The 25,454-nt window shown below is 35.4% G+C and overlaps 1 protein-coding gene across 26 annotated transcripts in view; it reads right to left on the bottom strand.

Moving 5' to 3' along the window:
* Positions 1-1,311: 1,311 nt before the first annotated feature.
* The window catches only part of MAPT (microtubule associated protein tau), a 72,965-nt gene continuing 48,822 nt past the window's right edge, over positions 1,312-25,454 (bottom strand). For 16 of the 26 annotated variants that reach the window (XM_026717547.2, XM_026717548.2, XM_087915657.1 and 13 more), the window contains 5 exons: positions 23,505-23,770; positions 16,765-16,857; positions 11,196-11,277; positions 9,950-10,062; positions 1,312-2,658 (listed from right to left, as the gene is read on the bottom strand). In XM_026717547.2, the coding sequence (XP_026573332.1) occupies positions 2,443-2,658; positions 9,950-10,062; positions 11,196-11,277; positions 16,765-16,857; positions 23,505-23,770 (770 nt within the window). In that variant the 3' untranslated portion in view covers positions 1,312-2,442. Of the gene's footprint in view, positions 2,659-3,448; positions 3,579-9,949; positions 10,063-11,195; positions 11,278-16,764; positions 16,858-23,504; positions 23,771-25,454 lie in introns of all 26 variants that reach the window. The other 10 variants (XM_026717549.2, XM_087915656.1, XM_087915650.1 and 7 more) reach the window with 3 other exon arrangements.

The following is a 25,454-nucleotide window of genomic DNA, read 5'->3' as shown; positions in this document are numbered from 1 at the left end:
AAACACATGCAGACCAGAGTTATCTTTGATCACATGCATGAAACTACAGCATGCAGAGGAAAATCAATCTCTTTATGACTGTTGGCTCAACCTAGAAAGGATACAAAGCTGGCATTTTTATTAACAGTCCAAAGGGATACCATGAATTAGGTTGGAAAGGGATGATAACCAAGGAAGTTTTCTCTCATTGCTGAGTGTAGAAGAGCAACCAAGAAAACAATTCAATAGCGATGAACACCATAATGATTGTACATACTGCAAGCTCCAGTTATTGTGGAAAGAATGATGTATCTGTAAAATCAACTAGATGTTCTTGGGTACTCTTAAAGCACTCCACTATAATTGATCCAACAGTCTTTCTTGTTCTACTCTGCCTATAAGATTCCTTATTTTTATGTTCCTTTGAAATTTCCATCAAATCATTCTAAAAAAAATGTCTGAATTTCAAGTGGCTAAATCTGGTAGAAAGGGATAAACCAGTTACTCACAATTTCTACTTAGTCTAATTTGTTTCCCTTTGCAAATATATTTCATATAACATAGATGCTTGGAGGAATATTCTTGTTTTGAAATTTAAAAATGGAAGATGAAAGAGAACAGCCTTTTCATTTACAGTACACTTACTGGAGAAAATCATTAGGTTCTAAATATTGTCAGACTCTAAATTTACTCAAAGCCACTATGACAGGTAATACAAGAAGATGGGGGTTGTAATCCAGTAATATTTTTGTGGAACATCAAATATATCCCCTTAGCATAGAAAAATTTCTGCGGACAGCAAGCAGCATGTGCGGTTAAAGCTTGTGAAATTGGTGCTTTCATGCAACTTGCCTCATGAAAATTATGTTTCTTCACAGTGGATCATTAAAGTCCACAGATCTTCAGAAATCAAATATCTTTTTTAGCAGTGCTTGCTGCATTGCAGTGAGTGAGCTTAACATCCCTCATTCTTACAGTTCGTTCTTATGACAATTCTGCTGTTCCTGAATTACAACTCCCAGCATCCCTAATAGCTTGATGATTAGACTCATATGGTTGAGTGCAAATCGTAATTCTGCAACTTCTGACGTGCTAAAGATTCTCCTGAATAATGCACAACTAGTAACTGAATAGTAACTATTGAAAGGAGTGTACTTGCTTCTGGCTATAATTTCTGATGTGTGATGCTTCTTTCAAATACACAAATATTACATAAACATGTACTCTAAAGTATGTATGAGATATAGGTCAAAATACACGTTCCCACGTCTGCTGAACTGGTGTTCTTTCACGCAATTGTCCTTCCTAAAAAACACCTGCATGCACCATAAATAAGTACATCAATTCCTTTATTTTTAAATATGCCTAGAGCCATACCTCTATCTCACAAATTTCTACATTTACAAAAAACATTGGAACAACCAGGCCAATTGGGCTGAACACAAAGGCAAATTTGCTTCTTCCCCAGCAACTCTGGACAAAATTTTTATGGTGTGACAAAATCATGGAGATTGATGGTGAGATGGGTAAAAGAGAGGCAATAGTTACTATTTGTAAAAGAGAAACGTAACTGATCCATTAAATTAAAAGAACTTAGCATATAAGAAATTAAGTCGGATTGTTTTAGTAGGTATGACTATACAGTCTAAAGTCAAAGGTTAATTTTAGGTACAAACAAAAAACATAAGCTATCGCCTTTAAAATACATTATTTCAATTAAAGAGAACTGGCATTCTGCAGGCTTTCAAGGCAGTTTTGGCTTATGTCTTAATTATCCAAAGCATGCAGTTTTATCTTGAACTTAAACCTGGTTCACAAAAATTTTCAGTACCAAAAAAGAATGGATGCATATGTAACATAACAGTCCTTTCAAAAGTTCTCTTTCCTATATCAAAATTCCTCCTTCAAAGGAAGAAATATACTTCAAATATTAAAGCCTAGCATTCCAGCTCTAGCAGGAGAGACATTTGAAGTAGAAGGTCTGCTTGTACACTGTAAATCTCTGGAGCTGCGTTAACTTTTATACTAAATCAGCAGCCATGATTGTTAAGGTGGTCACAAGGCTTCTATGCCTTAAATTTCAATGGAAAAAACTTGGCCAATAATGAGCATGTACAGCAGAAGATCTCATTTTACATCCCTAAGTGAGATTTCAAACATCACAAATTTATGTGTATTCAATTTCATTTCTTTTTGTTTGAGGTGAGGTGAAGTGATGGGAGACTTTTTAAACAGCTTATTCCATATAGGATGGAAATCTTTGCTTCCAAGTTGTTAACTATTATGAAATCCTGAGACCACAGATGACTGTTTAACTAAAGGAAGGAGAGGGAACAGATTAGCATTGATATTAATTTAAAATAAATAGGAATGATGAGGGATGTAGATGGGGGGCGGGGAAAAAAACAGAAAAAAAGGCCAGAGTTAATTTTTCTCTTATTATCTCCAACTACTACAATACAATCACAAGCCTTGCTTGGCCAGAGAAGCAGAAACTTCATCGGCCAATGTGGCCAGTTGAGGGGAGTCCACCATGTTGATGCTTCCAGTCGAAGAGACATTGCTAAGACGACGTGGAGAAGCATCTCCAGAAACAGTGGGTGATTTGTAGACAATTTCAGCTCCATGATCAGTCTTGGCTTTGGCGTTCTCACGAAAGGTCAACTTGTGGCTCTCAATCTGAAATGAGACAAGGTGGAATGGCAAGGACACAATGAGCCAGGGAATTAAAACCTTCCCCACTGCAGTCATATGTTGGTAGAACCAAAATAGTTCACCACATGGAAATATTCTCATATTTTAATGCGTGATTCTAAGAGGAAAGTGTGGGATCCTTCTTGCCAATCATAAAGCTTTGTTTATGGTTACTCGACCAGCATATCCTGACACGACTACTATATAAAGTTCATGCTACAAATTACCCAGATATAGGATGTAAGATAAAAGCCTTTGTGCAAAAATAGTAACTTTTAAAAAAAACAGCTTTCCAGACCCAATGAAATATTTCACAGGAAATATTATGCTCATCTGAACTCTCTATGATAGATTGGATTCAAAATTTAGATACACAAAGACTCCTTAAAATACTTTGCAGATGAATGTGAGGGGTGGTGGTGGTGAGGATTGATTGTAGCACAAGAGAAACTGAGGGGAAAAACCCTAAAAAATTAGGCAAAGTCTCCTTCCACAAGCACAACCTGCCTTCTTCAAATAGGGCAATCTGCCTCTGCCACCCCAGTTGCACACACCTATCTATTCATCCAACCCAACATTAAGAGGTGCAGAATCCCTCTTTTTATCACATTGGGGAGCCTAACACCAACATTCCTCAACACTCATTTAATACTGACTTTTTTCCAAAAAACAAAAACAAAAAATAGGAATTAAATTATCCCAGCCACCCAGCCAGCTTTGGGCATCTATTTCCCTTCTTGCTCTCAAAAGCTTATGACAACAGGTAACTACTTACTGACATCACATGGGTGCAAGTCGGGGAGTGGGCTCTCCTCAGGGATGGAGGGCTCCGTGATGGGGGAAGGAAGCCCAGCCTTATTGGGGCAGTTTTGTACACGGTTCTTGTCTTCCTTGCCCTTCTCTCTCTGCATGTGGGTGGAGAAGGTCAGTGGGATGCAAAATAGCATCATCAAATAAGATGACAATGAAACCAAAACTTATCAATGGGGAGGAAGGGACATATGGAACTGAAGGAAGAGAAAGCAGCAGGAAGTATGAAGAAGAAGTCACAGTAACTGAAGATGAAGCATGTAAGAGCTAAATAAGAAGAATCACATAACACTGACTAGGCTCTGAATCCTAGAAAGGATGGCTGTCACTGATAATTCATTAAGAACTATTAACCTGCAGTGACTCAATAGACCAGTAGGATCAAGCTTTTTTTTTTTTTTGCAGCCTAGCCTATAGAAACGATCATTAATTTGTCTTTAAAAAATTGAACGATATCTCTTTGAAGCAAGCAATAAAGGAAAGATCTATGGCCTCAGTCCCTCCCTCTCCAGCTTTTCTTCATACAGTTACATTGACTGCAACACTGGAAAAACAGATGGTGTCACCCAGTTCAGTTACCCCTAATTCAGATGTCATGGTGGCTAATAATAAAGCCCCTCTTTCAGTAGGTCTACTCTATTTCTAATTCTTTCTATAGTTTATCCCCTATGCCACTGGTTCTCAACCTGCAGTCCGCAGACCCCTGAAGGGTTGCAACGCTGTCACAAGGGGGCCTATGAAGGCTTGAAGAAATGTTATGATTTAAATCTTAAGTCTTGGGGGTCTCTGTCCATGGCCCATGACTACAGGAGGTGTTTAAAGCAGGTTCGTGGTAAAGAAAAGGTTGAGAACCATTGCCCTTAACAAGATAAAGTATGTGAAAGGTGTACTCGCTATCGATTTGTAATTTGTTTTCAATCCACTAATGTTCTTTCCTTCCCATAGATATTCAATAGGCATAAAAGGAGATGCTGAATGTAGCAGTGGACACATTTCAAAGTTTCATTTTCCCTTAAAAATAAATCTGGAGATGGGATGAAATATATAATCTTATATTTACATTAAATCATTCTCATTTGCCCAGAAAAAGAGATAAAACAGGTGCTAAATGAAACTGATAATCTCTGCTTAACACCAGTAATTTGAAGCAGAAACTCCATCATTAACTCAGACACAGTCATAAGTAAAAACGAAAAAAAAAAGTGGTTTGGCAGTCCCAGTTGTCTTTGTTAAGCAAATTGTGTGTGATAATTAGGCAAGGATCTCTAACTACCACTTGTTCAGTTCCATCTTAAGTGTGAATGGTTGCTGAATAAGGATTACCTGTAAGGCCAGAAATAATGTCACCTAATGTTTCTAGCTAACTGCCATTTGGTGACTGGATACAAACTGTGGCAGCCATTTTATGAATGGGCAATCCTTTCTCCAAGTGCAGCTATTTTCCTTATGTGCTATGTGTTCTTAAAGTATGGGACCAAAACTACAATCAAGCACAATCTATTGACCTGCCGAATTAACCCAACTGTGATTCAAAAAGCTCAGAAGGAAGAAACAATGCAAAAAGAAGGAGGAGGAAGAAATGCAAAGGTTTTGTCAATATCAGTGAGAGAAGGATAAGGAAGCAGAAAAGTCCTCCCATCAGAAGCCAGAATTCTCATTGGAAAGAGCTAATGAGAAACATAAAAGTTTTATAAAGTTATTAAAATGAGATGCATCTGAGTGGAAAGGACTGAAATGCATGTGAGTGGAGCCTCCCTCCCCAAGAGAGGAACAACAGATGAGGTACATACAAACAAAAGAATAACTGTTAATGGAGCACTCTCAGATTGTTGCTTCAAAGACCATGCTACATTTTTATTGCCAGCCCTGAAACTGTGAATATAACAATCTAAACTGGGATACCAATTTACAAGAAAAATAACTAGGTTTAGATAGCTTGTGATTTCAATCTCAGGTCAACATACAAAACTTAAAAGAGGTTAAACCTTTTACTGCACGAAGAGAAATATAACAACTACTGGCAGCTGTTGCTGAAGGTATACCTAGGCTAGCAACTTACAAAACTAACTGGAATGGGGTGACTCAGGAGGTTGATTCAGTCATATGAATATCCTGGTCCAAAGGATTTTTTATTTACTTTTTTATTTCTTTATTGCTCTATTTTCTATAATACCAAGATATTGTGTAGCAGTTTTAAAATATTCACAATCAATAAAAAAATGAAGTATTATACATTTGTTTGAAACTCATCATTAACTATTTGAATAGACCAGATTACAGAGCTATAATGTCACTTTTCCGCACTGCTACTGCAGTATAAGCAAAGCTTCTTAACCACCCACCCTTAATAGTACTCTTAAAAATCATACATTGCATTCTGTTGACACTATATTTCATTTTCTACTACACCTTTGTCTTAATAATGCATACTGAAGGCACAAGTTGAATCGCTGAATAAAACCCAAGGAAAATATTTATTTTCTGAAGACTGTTACAGAAATAGAATAGTTGCAAAAATAACCCAGTAGCCTTGAAAATTGCTTAATTATTATAATTATATGGTTGTTAGCAGTATATTTCCAATTTGAAATTACTATAAATCAACCAAACAAAAACTTACCAAATTTAACTTGTCTTTTGCCACCTAGTGGGATACTTGGACTTGATGAGGTTTATATGGCTCTTTGTTATCAAATGTAATTCCAGACATATTCTCATTTCTCTCTCAATTGCTTATAATTTTTCAGTTTTTACATTTGTGAGCACAGAAAATCTTAATTTACACAAATCAGAAAGTTGATATTGCTTCAGTAATGGAGTCTCTTAACCACTCAGTTTTAAAAAATTTTGAAAATTTTTGAAATTTTCTTTCCCATTACTTCAATCTGTTTAACAGTTAAGTGCTATGGTCTCATTATTGTTGGTTGCAATAATGAATAAATTTGGGAACATCACAATACAGTATTGCCTTCTTTTACTTGTCAAATTGATTTCTTTTCTCTCAAAGTTTTTATTTGAAGAAAAAAATTCAACTTTGCTATACATCTTTGCATATATTCTCGAAGTAAGATAATTCTGCTAGTGACTCACAATATTCTTGCTCAGGCAGAAAAAAAGTAAGCATCTCACTGTTTCTGATGTAATGATATTTTTCCTCTTGATAACCCTTCTGTGAGAAGGAGATTCACGTGACTTGTTTCAGTTTACAAAGTTTGGTAAACAGACTCAACCTACTTTTAACTGAGTTCATTATTTTTACAATTTTGTCTTTTCACTTCAAAGCTAATTGTTTTTTGAATCAATGTTCGAAGTGCTAGAAACATTATTTGTTATTATAATATCCCAAATGTGCTTTTTAAAAAGGAAACTGGACTGTTTTATCTTGAAGACATTTCACTTCTCATCTAAGAAGTTTCTTCAGTTCTGAAAGTCTTTAAGGTAAAACCAAGTCCAATTGCCATTTGAAAAAGCATCTTTGGAACAATCATCACCTGAATGACCAAGAAACTCCAAAGACGTTTAGTTATGTTATACTTTTAAGTGTTGTTCACCTATTTTAACTTCAACCTGTGTGACTTCACCCCTGTAAATGCATACTCATGTACTGGCTGGGGGAGGGGTGGGGGGAAGAAACACTGATCCTTGGGATAATCTTCCTTCAGCTCACTCACCTCAAAACCCTACAAAACATGTTCACTATTATAGATTTCCTCAAAAGTATCAGTTAGTTCAACAATCATTCACATACAAATGGATTTTTATTTGCAAACCAAATTATTATTTCTGCTGTAAAGGTAATTTTTGAGTATATAATTTATGAACAGTTGTAAGAGTTTACAATAAAATTACCATAATGCACCTTGTTGTCTTCCTTGAGAACCATCTGTTAAGGAATTGATGCAGGATAAGGCTTTTTTACGCACCAAAAGGTAATGTCCTGTGTTCAGAAGTGTCCTCAAACAGCCTCTTTTTTGTGGACTACATTAAACTGGCAAGTTTTTAACAAAATATACCTTTAATCTAGCCAGATTAATCCAACTCAAACTTTGGAATACAAAACTAGTATCTTTAATACAACCCATAATCAGTGCAGATATTCCAACATTGACTCCTGACTGGCAATCTAAATTACTACCTTTTGTACCACTCCTGAAGAGCAACCCTCAGTGGAGCACATTGCAGTAATGTAATGTTATCAGGGACTGGATTAAGCAAGATTTTAAAGATAGACTTTTGGGGAATATTTACAGCTGAAATCCAAAACATTCTTGGGTAAACTTTTTGCTATGGGAACCAGTATTTGGCAACAAGATGCTCCAGGTTTTTAGGAACAGTGTGATCCAGAACAAAACAAAGCCCTGGCCATAGTTGACTAACAGTGCTCCGTTTTGCCTTGTTTCATCACCAAACTGCAATACTGTGAGTGCTCAAATTCTATTGAATTTATCCTTGTCCAGCCCAGGTTATCTACCAGCCTGAACCAGGTTGAAAGTCCTATTAAAACAAGTATGTGATTAACTTCTAAGCACATTCCACTGACTTAAACTTTCCTGAAAGCTGTCCTTACAGAAAGACTCTGTGTTCCATCATTTTATTTGTTTCCCTATGAAGATGACAGCAATTGACAATATTTATACCCTGTGGAAGATAGCACGCTTACCCTTTCAACAACCTAGAAGCAATTATTTGAGCAAGTAATGACCAAAAGGAATTTTTTAATGTTATCTTTCAAAGACAAAAAAAGGAGATTTGTGAAATTTGAGATAATCTTCAAAGGTACCATATGGTATCTTCATATATGAAAACATATTAAATCATCAGAACATTTAGGTTCATTACAGACTTCATTATCCAATGGGGCCAAGAAATATTTCTCCTCCCTTCTGCTGTTTCTGAAATATTAATTGCTGTTGCATTTCTTTTGACATATATACAGGTGTACTTAAAAGCAGGGGTTAGGTTATGTTTATTTCTCTGATAATCCTAATGTTTTCTTCTTTTGTACTACAAAAGAGAAATTCCTAATTTAGCAGTCGATCTTGATGAAAAAGGAGATGGTCAGACTGCCAAACCAAAAAAAATATAGTTGAGAGAAGAAGAGCTTGCATAGCCAGTGTAGAAAAATCAGAATAATTTCCAAGGGAATTTGATTTTTCTTAATCTTCTGGCAAGTATCAGAGCTGGCAGATTTTTTTTTTAATCTAAGAATTAAAAAAGCTTGTTTAGGAACTCGGTGATACATATCTTTATCCTGGCATTGGCCTTATATAGAATGCTTTGTCAGTGGGATATGATCACTGATTAAAAATGTAAGTTTGGTCTGCCCTGCTCTAAAATCTTTTAATATAGCAATGTTCAGTAAGACAAGAAACAAGGCAAGACTTCCAACGGTCAAGACGAGAGTAACATGACATCGATATTTCTTGGATCTGGTGTGCTTTTGTGATTTATCCACACTATTGTAATAATATTTTCTGTGCAGGTAAAAAAGTTTGTCCTATGGAAGAATCCTTGTAAGAATTAAAGAATATCGAGATTTATCAAAAGGATGATATCCAAAACAGAAACTCATCAATCCTTATCAGTGTTCCAAATGCCTCAAAATCTTGCAGAATTGAATTAGTTATCTCTGATCTTTTCTCTCACATTCTCTCCTCTAAGAGAATATAGTTATTGTTCAAGACCATTCCTAAATAAGCATATTCTCTCTAAATAACTTCAAATATGAAACTACCAGAGAAATATTTACATTTTCCTGCTGCCAGTTTAATAAGAAATATCGTAAGTATTTAAAAGAGTATCAAAACACTGTCTAAAATCTGGTTTGAAAAAGTGGTGAGAAGATGAGATCATAAAGTAAAAACTAACAGTTGATTAATATCAATCATCATCTCCAACTTCACTGCACAAACATGTTGCTTCTGTACTCATTCTTATAAAGGAACAATTAATGTGCTGGGCATGCTTCCCCTGTGGCAGTTTTGTGGTTTAGGTATGTCTGTACACATCTGAAGGTGCTTGTTGAAAAATGTACCAAAGATATATGGAAAGAGGGATACCTTCTTTAGCAAAGGCATTCCATGCAAATGGAAAATTTATGTGTGCCTTGTCTATTTCTTCTTGGTCACCAGTTTTTAAGGGAAATCAATTTAAGTAGTTTATGTGAGCTTGTATATAGCATCTATTAGCTCTCAGTTGCTTCTTTACAATTAAGAACAGCTGCTGGTTTACTCAATGTCTTAATATGCTTCAGTTGGCACTGGGGATATTTATAGATATTGTGTTATGAAAATTGGGACCTAGTAAGAATTATGTTAAGTCTTAGATTATCATTATTCCAGAATTAGAAGATTTGATAAAGATACTATTTCTCAAAGCTTAATGCAATTATTGCCCTACAGCTTCCTAGACAAACCTGCCCCCATCATCCACACAACTAAAAAAATAGCAAGAGAAATCTTTTTACCTTCTTATTTCCTCCTCCAGGAATATGGGTAATGTTATCTAATGACCCAATTTTTGATTGCACTTTATCTTTGAAATCCAGTTTCTCAGATTTCACCTCTACCAGTCCACCGCCTAAGGAAAAATGAGCAGGATAAACACATATCAAAAGGAACATATAAATAATGATGACTTCTGAATAAAATACTTTTCTATGTGTATGTCTGTGCATGCTTCTTTCCCTCAAGAAGGTGTTGTGCTTGTCTGCTTAAGCCTCTGAATATATGAGTTCTGCCCCAATATCCAAATTCATTTATGGAAGTCTCACATGATTTACAAAGAAAATTTGGATCTCGAAATTTACATTTAGTACAGTAGTAGTAGTTGTAGTAATAGCCTAGCTGCAACATGCATTCTAAATTCAAAATAATGAAATGTATTTTACTGAAGGCACAAAGAAAGGACAAACAAATTGGAGTGTATTGAATCTGTGCTTCAAATCAAGAAACCCTTCTTAGTAATAGCTACAGCTTGGGTAAATAATTCTAAAATTAAATGTTACTAAACTTGCAGGACTTTCATATACAGTGCAGCACTTTTAATAATCTAAACTGATGAACTACACTTTTTCTACACGGCCCCTTTTCTCTAGCTTCCTGTTTTTTAGACCCCTATATAAGTAAAAAATAAAAGGAGGCAGGGTTTACGTAAGACTCAAAGAACTACTGGATAAGGTTTATTCCCAGAGCAGATCGCATTCCCTATTAAAAGTCTGGAAATTGATGTTCTAAATTACAGCAGAGAAGTCTGGCGCATTTCAAGGAAGGAATTCCAGATTTCATTCTGCAATACCACCACACCCAAAATGTTTCCCTTGAAAGGAAGACATTTGGAGTGATTCCTATTGAAACCACTTGGGTGAATTTGTTGTTCATTTAATTTTACAGTTAATTAAACATAGTTTTTTTCTTATGTTCTGAAGTAATAAATTGATAGGAATTCTGTAAATAACAGCATCCAGTATTTTGTAGACACATAGTTAAACAATAGCAGGAATAAACATATGGAAGGAATAATTTCTCTGATCTCATTTATCAATTGTAATTATTAATTGTTCTCTAAATACATCTTTTGCAATTACCTTTATCTTTGTCAGATAATCTCCATATTTTTCAAAGGCAAAATAAAAATAAAACTAGCATTTAGCCAAAGACAAACGACACAATGTCTTACAAAGATACTTCAAAAATAAAATACATAGATATCACCTGGTTTGTGATGAATGTTATCCAGAGACCCACATTTGGACGTTACATGGCTAAGATCCACTGGCTTGTATACAATTTGTATCTGTGAGAAGAAAATGAAAAAACAACAACTATACACTATGGGATTGGAATTTATTTTAAATTAGAAAAAATTACCCAAAATATGCTGGAAAAGTGAGACATAAAAAATACTGGAACTTGTTTGGAAAAGAAATACAGTTGGAAGAATCATTTAACCAAGAAAGACTGAATAAAAGCTTTCTGCAAGAAACTGTGAAGCCAAAAGATGTGTTATCAAATTATCTCCCAAGCATGCACAGATTCATTTTGATTTTAACAAGATTCATTTAAAAATTTGTGGGAAAGTAAGAACCATCATAAAAGAAAGATACCCATAAAATAATTGATCCTATGTTTTCAAATAAATTATCTATTCTAAAAATTAATTATCTTAGTTTTTAGAATTAACTCATCGTTCTATTTTGCCTTTCACATTCATGCTGCTCCAGATTTTTTTATTTTTAATAGCATAGGAGTCCAAATATTTCAATCATGTATATGCTGTATCCATATACTTAGAATATTTCACAGAGAAAATCATACTTTAAAAATAATTGTTGTACTCATCCCTGAAGATCTCACTATTCTTGCAAAATTACCCCTTATGTGGCATACACACTGAATTTCCAAGCATGCAAAAACTATTATACCTCCATAAGATGGAGATTTGAAACTGAGAATACTTAGATGAAAGTAGAAAGTGGAGAGGAGAGAAGGAAAGAGAAGTATAATCAAATAAACTATATCACAGAGAAATTATTTAAAAGCACAACAGAAACTGAGCTAAATACCTTTTTTGATGCAAAACTTAAGGTTTATGTCCACAAAACTGAAAGAACAGAAATAATCAATGTGCATTGAAAAGGCTGAGGGGGAGGGGAAGAATTAATTTTTTAAAGGATCTTTTTAAAATGCAACTGAAAAAGCATTTGGAACAATGTGGTATTATAATCACAGTAGAGTCAAGTTATCGAGAAATAAGACATGCACAAAAGGCACAAATATAAACAAAAATACTTACTAGCAGTTATTAGGTTACAACAAATGACACTGCAGGAAGGCATACAACTGGAAAAAAGACATACAATATCGTCCCAAAGGGTGGGGACCAAATCCATCTTTGCTGTGCATTTTGCTCCAAAGCTGAGCAGGTACCAGGATACCAATTCCCTTATAACATTAGAAACTGAACAACCCATCATAGGAAGCAACCACAGTCCTGAGCAAATTGATGCTACGTTACGCTATAGCGGAACTCACTCAAGGCAATCGTGATTACAAGTTACAACTCTTCTCTGGCCTTTTTCTCCTAAAGGGGTGCATTGGGGATTTTTTTTTTCTGGAATATTTTTCTCTGCAGCTCCAAGCTAGATCCAAACTATTTTCAAACGTTGTGTTTCTTCTGCCAGCTTCTCCCACCACCTTTGTTACTGTGCTAATCAATTTCCAGACATTTTATCACACTTATAGACAGATGGATAAACAATGTCTTGACCCTTTTACATAATTTCTTTCCAACATTTTTTTGGATTAGGAAAAAAAAAAGGTATTTATAATTCAGACCAGTATAATTTTATCACTCTTTACCTATGATGAAATCATTCAGGGACGATGGCTTGAGTTAGACAGCCTACACCATCTAGACCAGCTAGAGGAACATTTCAGAGTCTTATATTAATGGGATGTATTTGAACATATTCACCCATATGCAAAAAAACTAATGAGATCTGAATCAATTACCTGTTGTTATATATAACTTCTGAAGTGAGGTAACTGACCTCACTTCAGAAGTATTCTTCATGTCAGATCTACGTAACATTACTCAAAGAGAAGTGATGTGTTAAGAGCATAACTTTCCTCAAATCAGACAAAAGGTGTACCTTTGCTACTCACTTTTCACACAAGCATTAAAAAAAAAAAACATTAAAGAAAATAACCAGGTCAATTTTATTTTTAAAATTATCATTGAATAACTATAGCTTGCCAATTAAAAAGGGGGAAGTTTTTTAAAAAAATCTCAAGACAAAATGGCATGTTTCCTTAGATCAAAAATGGGAAACTTTGGCCCCCTTATTTCTTGTGGACTTCAACTCCCAGAATTCTGAGCCAGCCAATTTGGTCTTCTCCTTTTTTTTAACCCCTGTACTGTGCTGTGCTTCTTTCCTGCTCTGCTTTGTTTCAAAACCCAATCCGGTCACAACCATAATTGGTTCCATAACTTCGATCGCAACCCGATTTGGTCATGACCGGAAGCTAGATTGTCTGCGCATGCGCCTACAAAAAAAAATGGCATGGAAGGGAAAATCAACATAGAAAGGGAATCGGTTGCAGCCATGTTTGTTCACCATCCGATTTTTGAATCATGACCCAATTCAAAAATGTTGTGGATTTTTTTGGTCGGAACCCAATTTGGTCACAGTCAGAAGCATTTGTGACCAGAGGTTTCACTGTACAATTAAATATGTAGCAATAGCAATAGAACTTAGACTTATATGCTGCTTCACAGTGCTTTTACAGCCCTCTGTAAACAGCTTACAGAGTCAGCATATTGTCCCCAACAATTTGGGTCCTCATTTTACCCACCTTGGAAGGATGGAAGGCTGAGTCAACTTTGAGCCTGATAAGATTCAATCTGCCAAATTGCAGGCAGCCGATAGTCAGCAGAAGTAGCTTGCAGTACTGCATTCTAACCACTGTGCCAGCACAACTCCTAAGATCATAAAAGGTGTTTTCTTCTATAAAATTTGATGCCTAGTACCGGTACCTCGTCCTCTCAAGCCTCCCTCTAGCCATTCTACTCCCCAAGGAACTTCTTTGCATCTCCCTGGCTATTTCTCCCCAAATGGACTGTCTACCTCATCCAAAATCAATGCCATTCTCTCCTCTTCTCTGTTGAAACGTTACAAATCACCGAAAAGGACACAGCAAGGATAGAAAGTACATATATCAAGTGTGGGTGTGTGATGCACATTGACCTGATAGACAAAGGGGAATAAAGAAGGAAGAGGGCAAGGAAGAACTGAAACAAATTCATAATCATTGTCTGTGAGCTTCACATTGTCCACAAGTTCTATGTCAAAAATTTAGAAATTAACCTCCTTCAAAACTTCATGAAATTTGATTTAAGAGACATGCTTAGAGAGATCTAATGAAAAATGTTGTCATTATTCACACATTTTTAACTTGGTATGCTACAAAATTGTTGCTGTGAGAATGACAGTACTGTCACAATTTAATTCCCCTTGGAGACTCTAAAAATCAAAACAGCTTTCACTAAATTTCTAGACATTGTAGGGAATGCTACATATAATGGAAAAGAAGAGTATCTTTTTAGAAGCAATCTTTTAGAATGATATTTATAGTACTTAGTGGCTTTTGTTACCAAAGGCAGCATTGTTTCAGTTATTTTTATAATATAATCAACTGACTACATACTATTACACTTATAGCAGAAGTAGCCTTTATAGTTGTAGAGTGAATTAAAGATGAGGAAAGATAAAAATGTTAAAAACCATACCCATAAATAATGATTGTAACCGTACATGTGGAGTTGTCAATAATGGGAGAAAGGTCACAAAATTAGTTTGAGAAAATAGAACACTATGAGAGAAATAGTGGGTAAGGATGAATTGGAGCTGTGTCTGGCACACAAATGAGGCAGACATCACTATGCTAGAGTAAAAAAGATTAGTAAATGGGACCTATAAAAAAGATGCTTTGTTCATTGTTACTTTATGTAGTCTACTTTTACAGCATTCATGAACTACTTAATCTTAACCAAAATCCCTCTTAGAAAGTGTACACTTTTGCTTATATACTTTTCAGACTCTGATTTAGAGAAATACATACATCAAAAGCTTATCACTAATCAGAGGATACGGAGCTGCCTTTTTGAATTTTTTTAATGACTATCTTTTAAATGCCAACTATGAAGATCATTTTCTCCACTGCAGACAAATGTCACAATTCTGTTAGTTGATAAACAGTGAAACAGAGAACATTGCACAAGTCCAGCATCATGCAAACAGTGTTCTAGAAAAGATAAACTATCAAACAAACTAATAATGCAAACTGTGCAAGTTTAATTAGTAAATTGTTTTTTTGAGAATACATGCTATTTAATGTGTATTTCAAAGGCCATGAGCTTTGAGTTGGAAGATTAAATTTAGAATCCCAGAGTAACTCAAGATCACTGCATTTTGTAAAAATAATAATAATCCTGGCATTCTTAAGGTGCTTCTAGACAAAGCTTATTGCAACAAATAAAATACATTTATCAACTAATGTCTTGAGAATTGAAAAACACGGGAAGAGGGGGCTTTGTGAGAGAAAAATGGTGGGAACATTAAGAAAGCTACACCTATAAATTCATACCTGAATCCCCATAAATTCTATCAATGGCAATAACCCCATTAATTCCCTAATCTGGAAGCACCTTTGTTTGCAGAAGTAAAGAAATACACAATTGTTAGCATCTGGTGAAGACTCAAAATGCAATATTGGATAGTTCTTTCTGAATTAGCCAATAAGATTCATATGCCATCCCTGTATTCATTTCTTATGAAGATAAATTAAGAAATGAATCAAGCATATTTAGAAATGAGAAAAATTATTATCATGGTCCAGAAAAATCCTGACACTTGGTAAAGAATGTTTTTTTCAGACAGATAGAAGGTACATTTTTCCTCTACTACCCCACTAAAAAGTCTCTAGAAATTTGATACTTGGTATAGCTAAATAAGGGATATTATGGGAAGAGATAAGAGGAATTAATTGGCTCGCCTGAGCCCCTAACAAGTTATGTTGTCCCAGAGAACAAGAATGTCTACACTGAAAACACCACACTTCAGAGATGAGGTCAATATGCCACATATCCAACTATTTATCTACCAACTATTCAGTCTATTGATTCCATAGAATCAATAGACTGGATCTTTCCACAGGCTTTAAAAATCACCAATTATAGAAACAAAACAAACATGTAAAAGAAAACCTGTAGATGATAATTTGCTTAATTGCCAAATTTTCACATTCTGGGCTAGGGAACATGCTTATCCTTTAAAAAAAGAAAAAAAATATTTCAGATGCAGAACATCTGATTTACCATAAGTATGTGCAATGTTTTCATGAGGCTTCCAGAATAGCACATATTGTTCATCAAATTTCTAGATTTCTATCTTGTATTAACATCTTCCTCTTTCTCTAAGTGAACTGGACAACATATTTGTCAGAAGCGTGAAAGCCATGCAATTAAAAATAACCTTACAGTATTATTTTGAAAACTAGCCAATTAATCCTGTATACATTAGTACACAAGATTCTGCTGGAGGTCTAATCGAGCCATATCTTTCCTAGTAGGAGGTTAATTTATATATGTTATATTTAAGTGTGTTACCAACGGCTGGCTGGCTGAGCAAGCAGCATTGGCATTTTAGGATTAATGCAGAATTCATGCCACTAATAATAAATTATTTTATTATAGTGCATTGAATGGTGTGAAGGTACTCACACTGCCTCCTCCTGGAATATGTTTGATATTATCCTTTGATCCACACCTGGATTGGACATGGCTAAAGTTCAGCTTCTTATTAACCACCTGCACCTTTGATAGTTAGAAAAAGAACATAAGTGACACCTACTGCCAGTCAATGACACAGCGCAAAGGGTTTGTCTACAGTAAACTTAGAAGAAAGAAAAAACAGAAAACGTTTCCAAGGCATTTTTCAGCAACTTAGTTTAACAAATGAAGCCACATATTTCAGCTCTGCAGAAGTGAATATCTGGAAAGCAAGCTTTAAATCAACACTTAAAAAAAGAAAAAAAATCATACAATTCAAGCTATTCCACTTGTACAGGAGTGCATTGGTCCTATATAAACTACAATTAACTATTTGTATAAGTTGAAGAGTTACATATTTCATCAGTACTATGCCAAATTTAGTGCAACTTTTAATATCAATATGGGGCTCTGTTGCCCCCACAAGCAAACACCTGAATATCCCACAACTCACTGGATATATCTTTGATCAGCACCACGAAAAACAACATTGTAACATACTGATGAAAGTGAAAAGAAAAACATGAATCAGACTTCTCTTGCCTGTTTTTAGTTTGTGCATTCTTGCTTATTGGACTTGAAAAAATATTGAGAGCTGGTATATGAGTTGCAATTTTAGCATGACAAATGTAGTTGGATAAGTATAGCCACCATATGAAGATGGCTTGTGTCTGCAGGGTGAAAGCTGAAATCAAAGTTTTTATCAGATTGAAGAATAGCATCCTGAAAAAGTCATCACTGGAACCTGCCATTTTGGATATCCCACAACTAGTTGGGGGGAAATTTTGAAGAATCCTTGGAGTATCTATTACAGGGAATTCTGGATTAAACAAAGAATTTTGATCCACTTTTATCTTTTCAAGTTTCAGATATTGGTCACTCTAGTAGTTGACCTTTGTCAGGATGAAAATGTGGGGGTTGAACCCCCTACATCTCTCTTCAGGGACAGTCACTTTAGCCAATCTACACCAGTGCTGCAGTATCTGCCCATTTGTTTCTTGATCAAACTGCTGTTAATTAAGTTCTATATGGTTTAAGTCAAGGTGATTTTTGGGACCATTTGCTCCCAGTGACATTAAAAAGGAATGCTCCCATTTCTTCCCTTACATTTGGGCTATGAGAAATAGTTATGAAGTCGCATTCTTATCCTGCAATAGCTGCCCTATTTTGTGGAATATTTGCCATCCAAGGATCAACTGGCCCAATCACACCTTACCTTTAAGAAGACAATGGGATCATAATTTTTTAATTGCACATATATTATGTATAAGCTAACTTGGGTTTTTTAAATTACTCGTGAGTTTTTTGAATTTGTGAGAAAGGGAATGAAACAAAAGGAAGCAGACAAAGCACTTTCAGAGTGGGAACTGAGATGTCACTCTTTCTCTGAAAGTGATTGCGCACCCTGCTGGTATTCATGCCATGGTTTCCTTAGCATGATACAATTATTCAAACTGTCAAGTCAGCAAAGGTGCTTTTTCAAGAGGCAAATGCACTTTCTGATTTTTCTTTGAAGTCATTTCGCTTCTCATTCAAGAAGCTTCTTCAGCTCTGACTGGTTGGTGGGAAATGGAAGGATTTATACTCCTTATAGACAGTTGGTAACTTGCATTCTTTTTACGAGTTGTTAAGGCCACCTGGATATTTATCTGTGTCATCAGGATCACCTGAGTAGTGCAAATAGGTGTGGAGCTTTTTTGGAATTGCTGAAAGGACTGTGTTGCAAACTGGAGATGGATGATGTTGTATCTCACCTGCTCTGTTGAGAGAAAGCTGTTCAATTTTGACATAGATGGCCTCTTTGACCCCTTTTTCAAACCAGCGGTCTTCTCTGTCCAAAATGTGAACTTTGCTGTCTTCAAAAGAGTGACCCTTGTCTTTTAAATGCAGACAGAGTGCTGAATCTAGTCCTGATGGGTTAGAGTTCTCCTATATTGTACCATGCGTTTATGAAGTGGTTGTTTTGTTTCCCCAATGTAAAGATCTCCACAAGGCTCACTGAACTGCACTGCATATACCACATTGCTCAGTTTGTGTCTTATGTTGTGTTGGCTGAAGTTCCTCCTGAGCTTTTCTGATATTCCTACAATGTATGGAATGACATGTTGCTTTGTTTATTGTTCTCTTCACTGTCTGTTAGGGAGAAGTCCCTGTATTGCCTTTTTTGAGATTTGATGAAGGCCCACTTGGAATAGCGACACATTCTGAGGGCTTCCTGGATGTGTTTTAGTTCTTTTTCTTTCCCAACTTTGCTGGTTGGCAGGCCTTCAGCTCAGGGGAGTAAGATTCTGATAACTCCCATTTTGTAACAGCATAACAGACAATGAAAAGAACATGTGGCTCCTCCCTAACAGACAATGAAAAGAACAATAAATGAAGTAACATTGCCATTCCATACATTGAAAGAATATTGGAAGAACTCATGAGGAACTTCAGCCAACACAACATACATGCACACTTCAAACTCAAGAATACACTAAGGCAGAAGCTTGTCCACCCCAAGAATAAAACACTCAAACACAAACTGAGCAACATGGTGTATGCAGTACAATGCAGTGAGCCATGTGGAAATCTGTATCCACTGGCTTGAAAGAGGGGTCAAAGAGGCCATCTATGTCAAAATTGAGCAGCTTTCTCTCAACAGAGGAGGAGAAATATGACATCATCTATTTCCAATTTACCACATAGTCCTTTCAATAGTTCCAAGAAGACTCCACACCCATTTGCATTACTCAGGTGATCTTAACAATACAGCTAAACCTCCAAGTCGCCTTAACAACTTGCTAAAAGAATGCAAATAACCACCATCTGCGAGGACTATACATCCTTCCATTCCCCACCATCCCAGTAAGAGCTGAAGAAGCTTCTTGGATGAGAAGTGAAATGTCTACAAAGAAAAACCAGAAAGTCCAGCTGCCTCTTTAAAAAGCACCCTTGGGACAACTATGACCTGGATGTCTGAGAATCTCCATAGACACTTATCAAGTCATCACCTACCATGGGGACCAAGTAATCAACATTGGTCTTTTTTAAATAACACTAAAAGAAGCATTGAGAAAATTACATACTAATATTACTTCTGTCAACACTTTTTCCTCTTTTCTCTCAATTGTCTGAAACAGCATGGAGAAGGAATAGAGGGTAAGCTGTGTGAATCTACAAATTACCATCCAAAGAGCCACAATTATTGTAAGCTCATCTTGCCCAACTTACTTTGGGCATTTGACTAGTAGAGATACATGTGGCAATATGCTTGTCTGCAGGCAGAATAGATCTCTTAAGACAGAACAAAAGCTAAGGATTGCCAAGAAGCATCAACCACTATCCAAATAATCTGATGCAGTACTATGCAACAATGAATGGTTTTGATTGTGGCCTATTCTGCAAAAGTCAGGAAAAGAACGGGAGAGACACCTAAAGAAATTACTAAAAAACAATGACAAGCTTTTATTACAGATTGGTTAAACTATAAAAAAATGTTGAGAAAAGACTAGTGAGCCCTGCCTAGAAGTAAAAAGTGAATCAAAAAATTATAATCTGAATTTAATAAGGTGGAAAAATTACAAACTATAGTAATAACATTATCTGAGATAGAAAAGCCAAGTCAGGGTAGAGGGACTTTAAGATTCTTTAATGCTCTGATGAAAAATGTTGGAAAAAATAAACTGGGACATAGGGAAAAAAAATCTGACACAGATCTGGCTCACATTAGGGCCCATTTCAAAAGTAGTTGCACCAGAGACATGACTTCACTGTGAGATAAGGTGATTTAAGTTGCAAATGGATTAGCAGGATTCTGAGAACCTTATCAAATGGACTGCTACAAAGAAGAAGGGATGAGATATCAGCTGCAAGCTTTTAGAATCCAGGTCTAGCAGCATGGAGGAACATATTTCTCTTTTCCTGTTCAATTAAAATTCAGAATCAATTGGTTCAGGCTTGAAATACAAAGAGCTTTCCATATTGAGAGAGAACAGAGAGTATAAATCAAACAAACAAATAGAGTAAGTTTGAAGAAAATAATATTTACTATATGGTCTTCAGGGAAGTAGGCTAATAAGACTGGAATTTCAGTCTGTTACAATCAGCTTCCCCACTGATGTAGCAATGGTGAATGTGCAAAAAAAGAAAGAGTGATGTAAACTGGCCTAAGCTGTCTTTGATAGGAAGGAAGAAGACCTGATAGAAAGATCAGATGTACATGACGTGAGTTCAGAAAACAATGTTGTAAAACTGGAATTATCTATAAGGCAAAATGGAGTATTTGCAGAAGAACTTCTGTTCTGTTTACACTCTTTCCATTTCTTCCTTTTTACTGTTGAAAGCCATCTAGAATAGCCCCACAATGGGATAGGCAACAAATAAGTTTAACAAATAAATAGGTGCAAGCAATAAATCTTCTAAAACTGGAACTTAGCATGTGGTCCTGATTCTTCATACCTGACATTAATCTGGTCAATTAATGGTCAGCATTAAAGTGGCTCTTGGTAAGAGTCAACAGTAAGTGCAGGCTGAATTTGGATTGCTTATGGTAATCTAACAACTCCAAACTGATTTCTCTCTTGACTCCAAACCCATGCTCTGCCTTTTCTTCTCCTACAGTAATATGTGATCAAATCATATACAATTCAGGCAACTTAATGTTTGCCCATTAAAAAAAATCTTATGATGCCATTCTGTCTTTATGGAATAGGAGCTGCTTGGACTGAATGTAGACAGGCTCAATGACCTAGAGTTGAAGAGATGCTTAGAAAAAAATAACAAAATTGCGCATGACTGAATTATCAGGAAGCATCCAATTGGAAACTAACTTTAAGTGAGGCAAAAAAGCATAATAACATGTCATTAATAGAATTGGCATAAAAATGATTTTAATTTTTCACCATTATTATATGATTAATTAATACCACATCAAAAAAAAAAAGGAAAATGTTAAAAAATTTAAAAATAGTAATAATTAAATTGTGTTAACTAGAAAAATCCAAACGGCATCTTAAATTTAAAATTATTTTTCAACATGCATGTATATGCTTTAAGTCAAGTCCTGTTGTAGGAATATTTTAATTGCTTAAAATAGAAAGTGCAAAATAAAAGAATCTAACATAATGCTTATCAGAAAGATAATAACCATTACCAAAGTATAGATGTATGAGAAATGGTTTGCCAATCCAGTATATCATTGCACTAATTACAATAATGCATTTTTTAAACAAAAGTAGTAGAAAAGTAATCTAAACAAGTATAACTATACTGTTTTCACATCCTTCCTAACACAGTCATAGCTGGAAAAATATATATATATATATTTGTTTTAAGAAAGCTGTTTAAGTGTAGATAAACGCTGCATGAGTAAATACTTGCAGATGTTCCAAAATCTGAAACCCCACTAAATGCATGATTGTTTCTCCACCTGATGGAAATAAATGGGAAATGCATGAGAGTTGTTGACATGCTCTTGAAAATAGATAGGCACGATGTATCCATTAAGAATGAAGCACTAAAATTGTCTACACTTAATAAAAATCCAGGGAGCAGCAGCAACTGAACATAAGATGATTGAAAACACCACTAGAGGCACCAAAACAGCAGCCTATCCTATCAGCCTATGAATGGAGCTATTTATATTTAATGTACTGCCCTCTAGTCATTAAAAATGCTGGCATTTGAAACTCTGGTCAGTAAAGTAGCTTAGAAAACTTGGACAGTAATTACTAACTCCCACAGACTAATGTTAACAACAACAAATCATTAAAAAGGGAATTTTGCTACCTTTAAATCCTAAATAATTTGTTGCCTTGCCTTGATTGCCTGGTTTTTTAAAAAAAAAAACAGCACTTACTTTTAACATAATGGCATGATGATGAACATCTCAAATTAGATATTAATGAGCCTGATTGTTAGAATTAAAAAAAAGAATTAAGAATTCTTTTAATTAAGTTTTAATTAAAGAATTTAATTAAGAATTCTTTAATTAAGAATTAAGTTTAACTGTTCCTGCTAGCAACATCATCAAAATGTAACACTAGAGTCTGAGAATGATTCAGAGGGCAGGAATATAATATACCTTAAATCAAGTACTATTTGTTCTTAATATTCTAGCAATATTAAGATATTATTAAGATATTATTAATATTAAGATATTAATATCTTCGTATACAAAAAGTACTCTCTTAGCAGGTTTCTTTAGTAGAACACACCTCTTTTACTGTATGGCCAAGATGAGAAGTCTGTTCCATTCAAGATCCTGCTGAATTTTAATTCTCAACAACCTCAGCCAAAAGAGTCAAATTGAGACTGAATTACTTCAGTATAATTTTGAGAGAAGCGGGATCTTCACATGAGATGCATATAGTGCTGTCTTGTTACTGCTGTGGATTAGTGCTTCCATACGTAGCTTTAAAGAACTGCTTTCTAATCAGAACTTCACTACCTTGTACATATTCAGTTCCCATTTATTTTCTAATTTGGAAGGAATTCTTAGCATGTTTAATTGTAATGAACACATATCATTTCAGTAATGTCAATATTGCCTAATCAATAATCTCACATATTCTGCCAGGTGAAGGTAGCTCATAAAGCTGAGAGTTTTACAGGCAGGGAATGCAATGCTGGAATGGCAAAGAGAGAAAACTACCCCCCCTACTAAACCACACACCCCCTACCACACACAGACACACACACATTAGATTTACCTTTCCACCTCCAGGTTGATGCTTTAAGTTGTCAGTGGAACCAATTTTGGACTTGATATTCTTCAGGTCTGGCATGGGGACCGGAGCTGTCTGCAGGCGGCTCTTGGCAGAAGAAGGGGATTTAGGTGGTGTACGAACCACTGCAACCTTCTTGGGCTCCCTGTTTGGTGGAGTTGGCAAGGATGGTGTGCGAGAGCGACTACCAGGGGTTCCTGGAGATCCAGGACTGCTGTATCCACTTCTCTCTCCAGACTTGGTTGGTTCACCTACAGTTTAAGATTGAAATTAGTTTTAGTTGCTGATTCTAAATTTTATTTCCTATTAGTCAGTAAGCATGAAATATCCACATAACATCAAGATAAAGTTGTATTGCTCTATTAAGCTATTTTGCACCCATAAACATCGTCATTGCAAAATATAGTCCACATCCAACAATATAAACAAGGTCCTTTTGAGTGATAATTTCATTATGCCTTTGTGTCATTGCAAATGCACAACTCTGTTACAGTTGCATTTGTAATTAACAAAATTGTGGGGTCTTCAGTGCTCTCCGAAATGGGTTGATTTCTTGCAGATGTTTTATTATCAAACTAGCTGTTAACCTGCTCTTACCCGGGTATTTATTTATCCCAATCCTGTATTAAACAGAAAGATCCTGTAGTCAGGACTCTCCCTTTTGTACTGTCTCTTGCGCAGCGTCAAAATTCTTCTATTCCTCCACAAGAGGGAGTCCCCTTATGGAGTACTGTGCAACCGTTACCATGACAAGTTCACTGTGCTGTACAGTAGAAGCCATTTTAAGGCGCACACACACACCCTGAGGGATGTTAGGGGTGTCTTACTGCCATAGTATTTGTTTCCAAAGGGTAAGTCATCTGTGTACCAAGTTTGGTTGAAATTGCTCGAGGCTTTTCAGAGTTATGCTAGAACATACACAAACACATAAATTGGTAGGTAGGTAGGTAGGTAGATAGGTATAGAAATAGGAATAGAAGAAAATAGACAGAAGAAGATAGATTAGGTAACATCATCACTGACAGTTGATTGTTGAAATTATTACAGTTGAAATTATTTTATTGTTGAAAAAAGCAGCCATTTTGAAAGTTATTTTTCAAACAGACAATAAACCATGTCTTCCATTTCTTAATCATTTTTAGGTATTATTATCTTTATTGACTTAAAACAGGCTCTCTTCAGCCACAGCCTGTTACGCCTTTCCTTTTTGAAGATCTACTCCATTTTGGAGACTTCTTTATTGCTAAACAATAAGAAAGAGAGTTGCTAACGGCAAGCTAAAATAAGGAAGCATGGAATATCTTTGTTTTAACTTTGATGGAGAAACAAAAGAGTAGAAAGTTGTGGTTTTATTTTAGTATTTTTAAGTAAATTATAACTTGGTTTGCTTTGTTCTGGGTATCTAAAACTTTCCAATGTTCATGAACTCTGGCCAGCAATTCTTAAATGAGTTACAAAAAATTTATTCTTTGGCCACAAGAGGGAACATGGATTTGAGCAAATTGTTAGATATTGTTTGAAAAATTCTTAAATAAAACTCTTCATTTTATAGATCAATTATGTTCTAAGGATGTTATAAAAACTACTCAAACTACTTCAGAGATGCAATTATATGTAGAAAGTTATCAAACAAGATTGAGGCAATTCACAAGTAGCTGAAAATGCAAAGGACTCAACTGCAACTCTGGAATATAAATCTGACCCCAATCTTGATGATGATGATGGTGGTGGTGATGGTGATGTTTTAAATATAAACTTTCCAGCACAATTGAAAAAAAGTTCCAAGAATATCTGAACCTTTCAAGAGGATGAATTAGGGACGTTTTCTTCGTGGATACTAACAAGCTTGAGAATTTCTTGAGAAAAAGATAAGTATAAAAAGATAATAACTTGATTGACATTCCAGAAAAGAAAAGATTTTATTTTATGAAGATA

The sequence above is a fragment of the Pseudonaja textilis genome, chromosome Z, assembly GCF_049901715.1.
Source record: "Pseudonaja textilis isolate UNSWEBS1 chromosome Z, rPseTex1.2, whole genome shotgun sequence".
NCBI lineage: Eukaryota > Metazoa > Chordata > Lepidosauria > Squamata > Elapidae > Pseudonaja > Pseudonaja textilis.
Note: the sequence above shows the minus strand (reverse complement) of the source record. Positions and strands in the feature narration are given on the sequence as shown.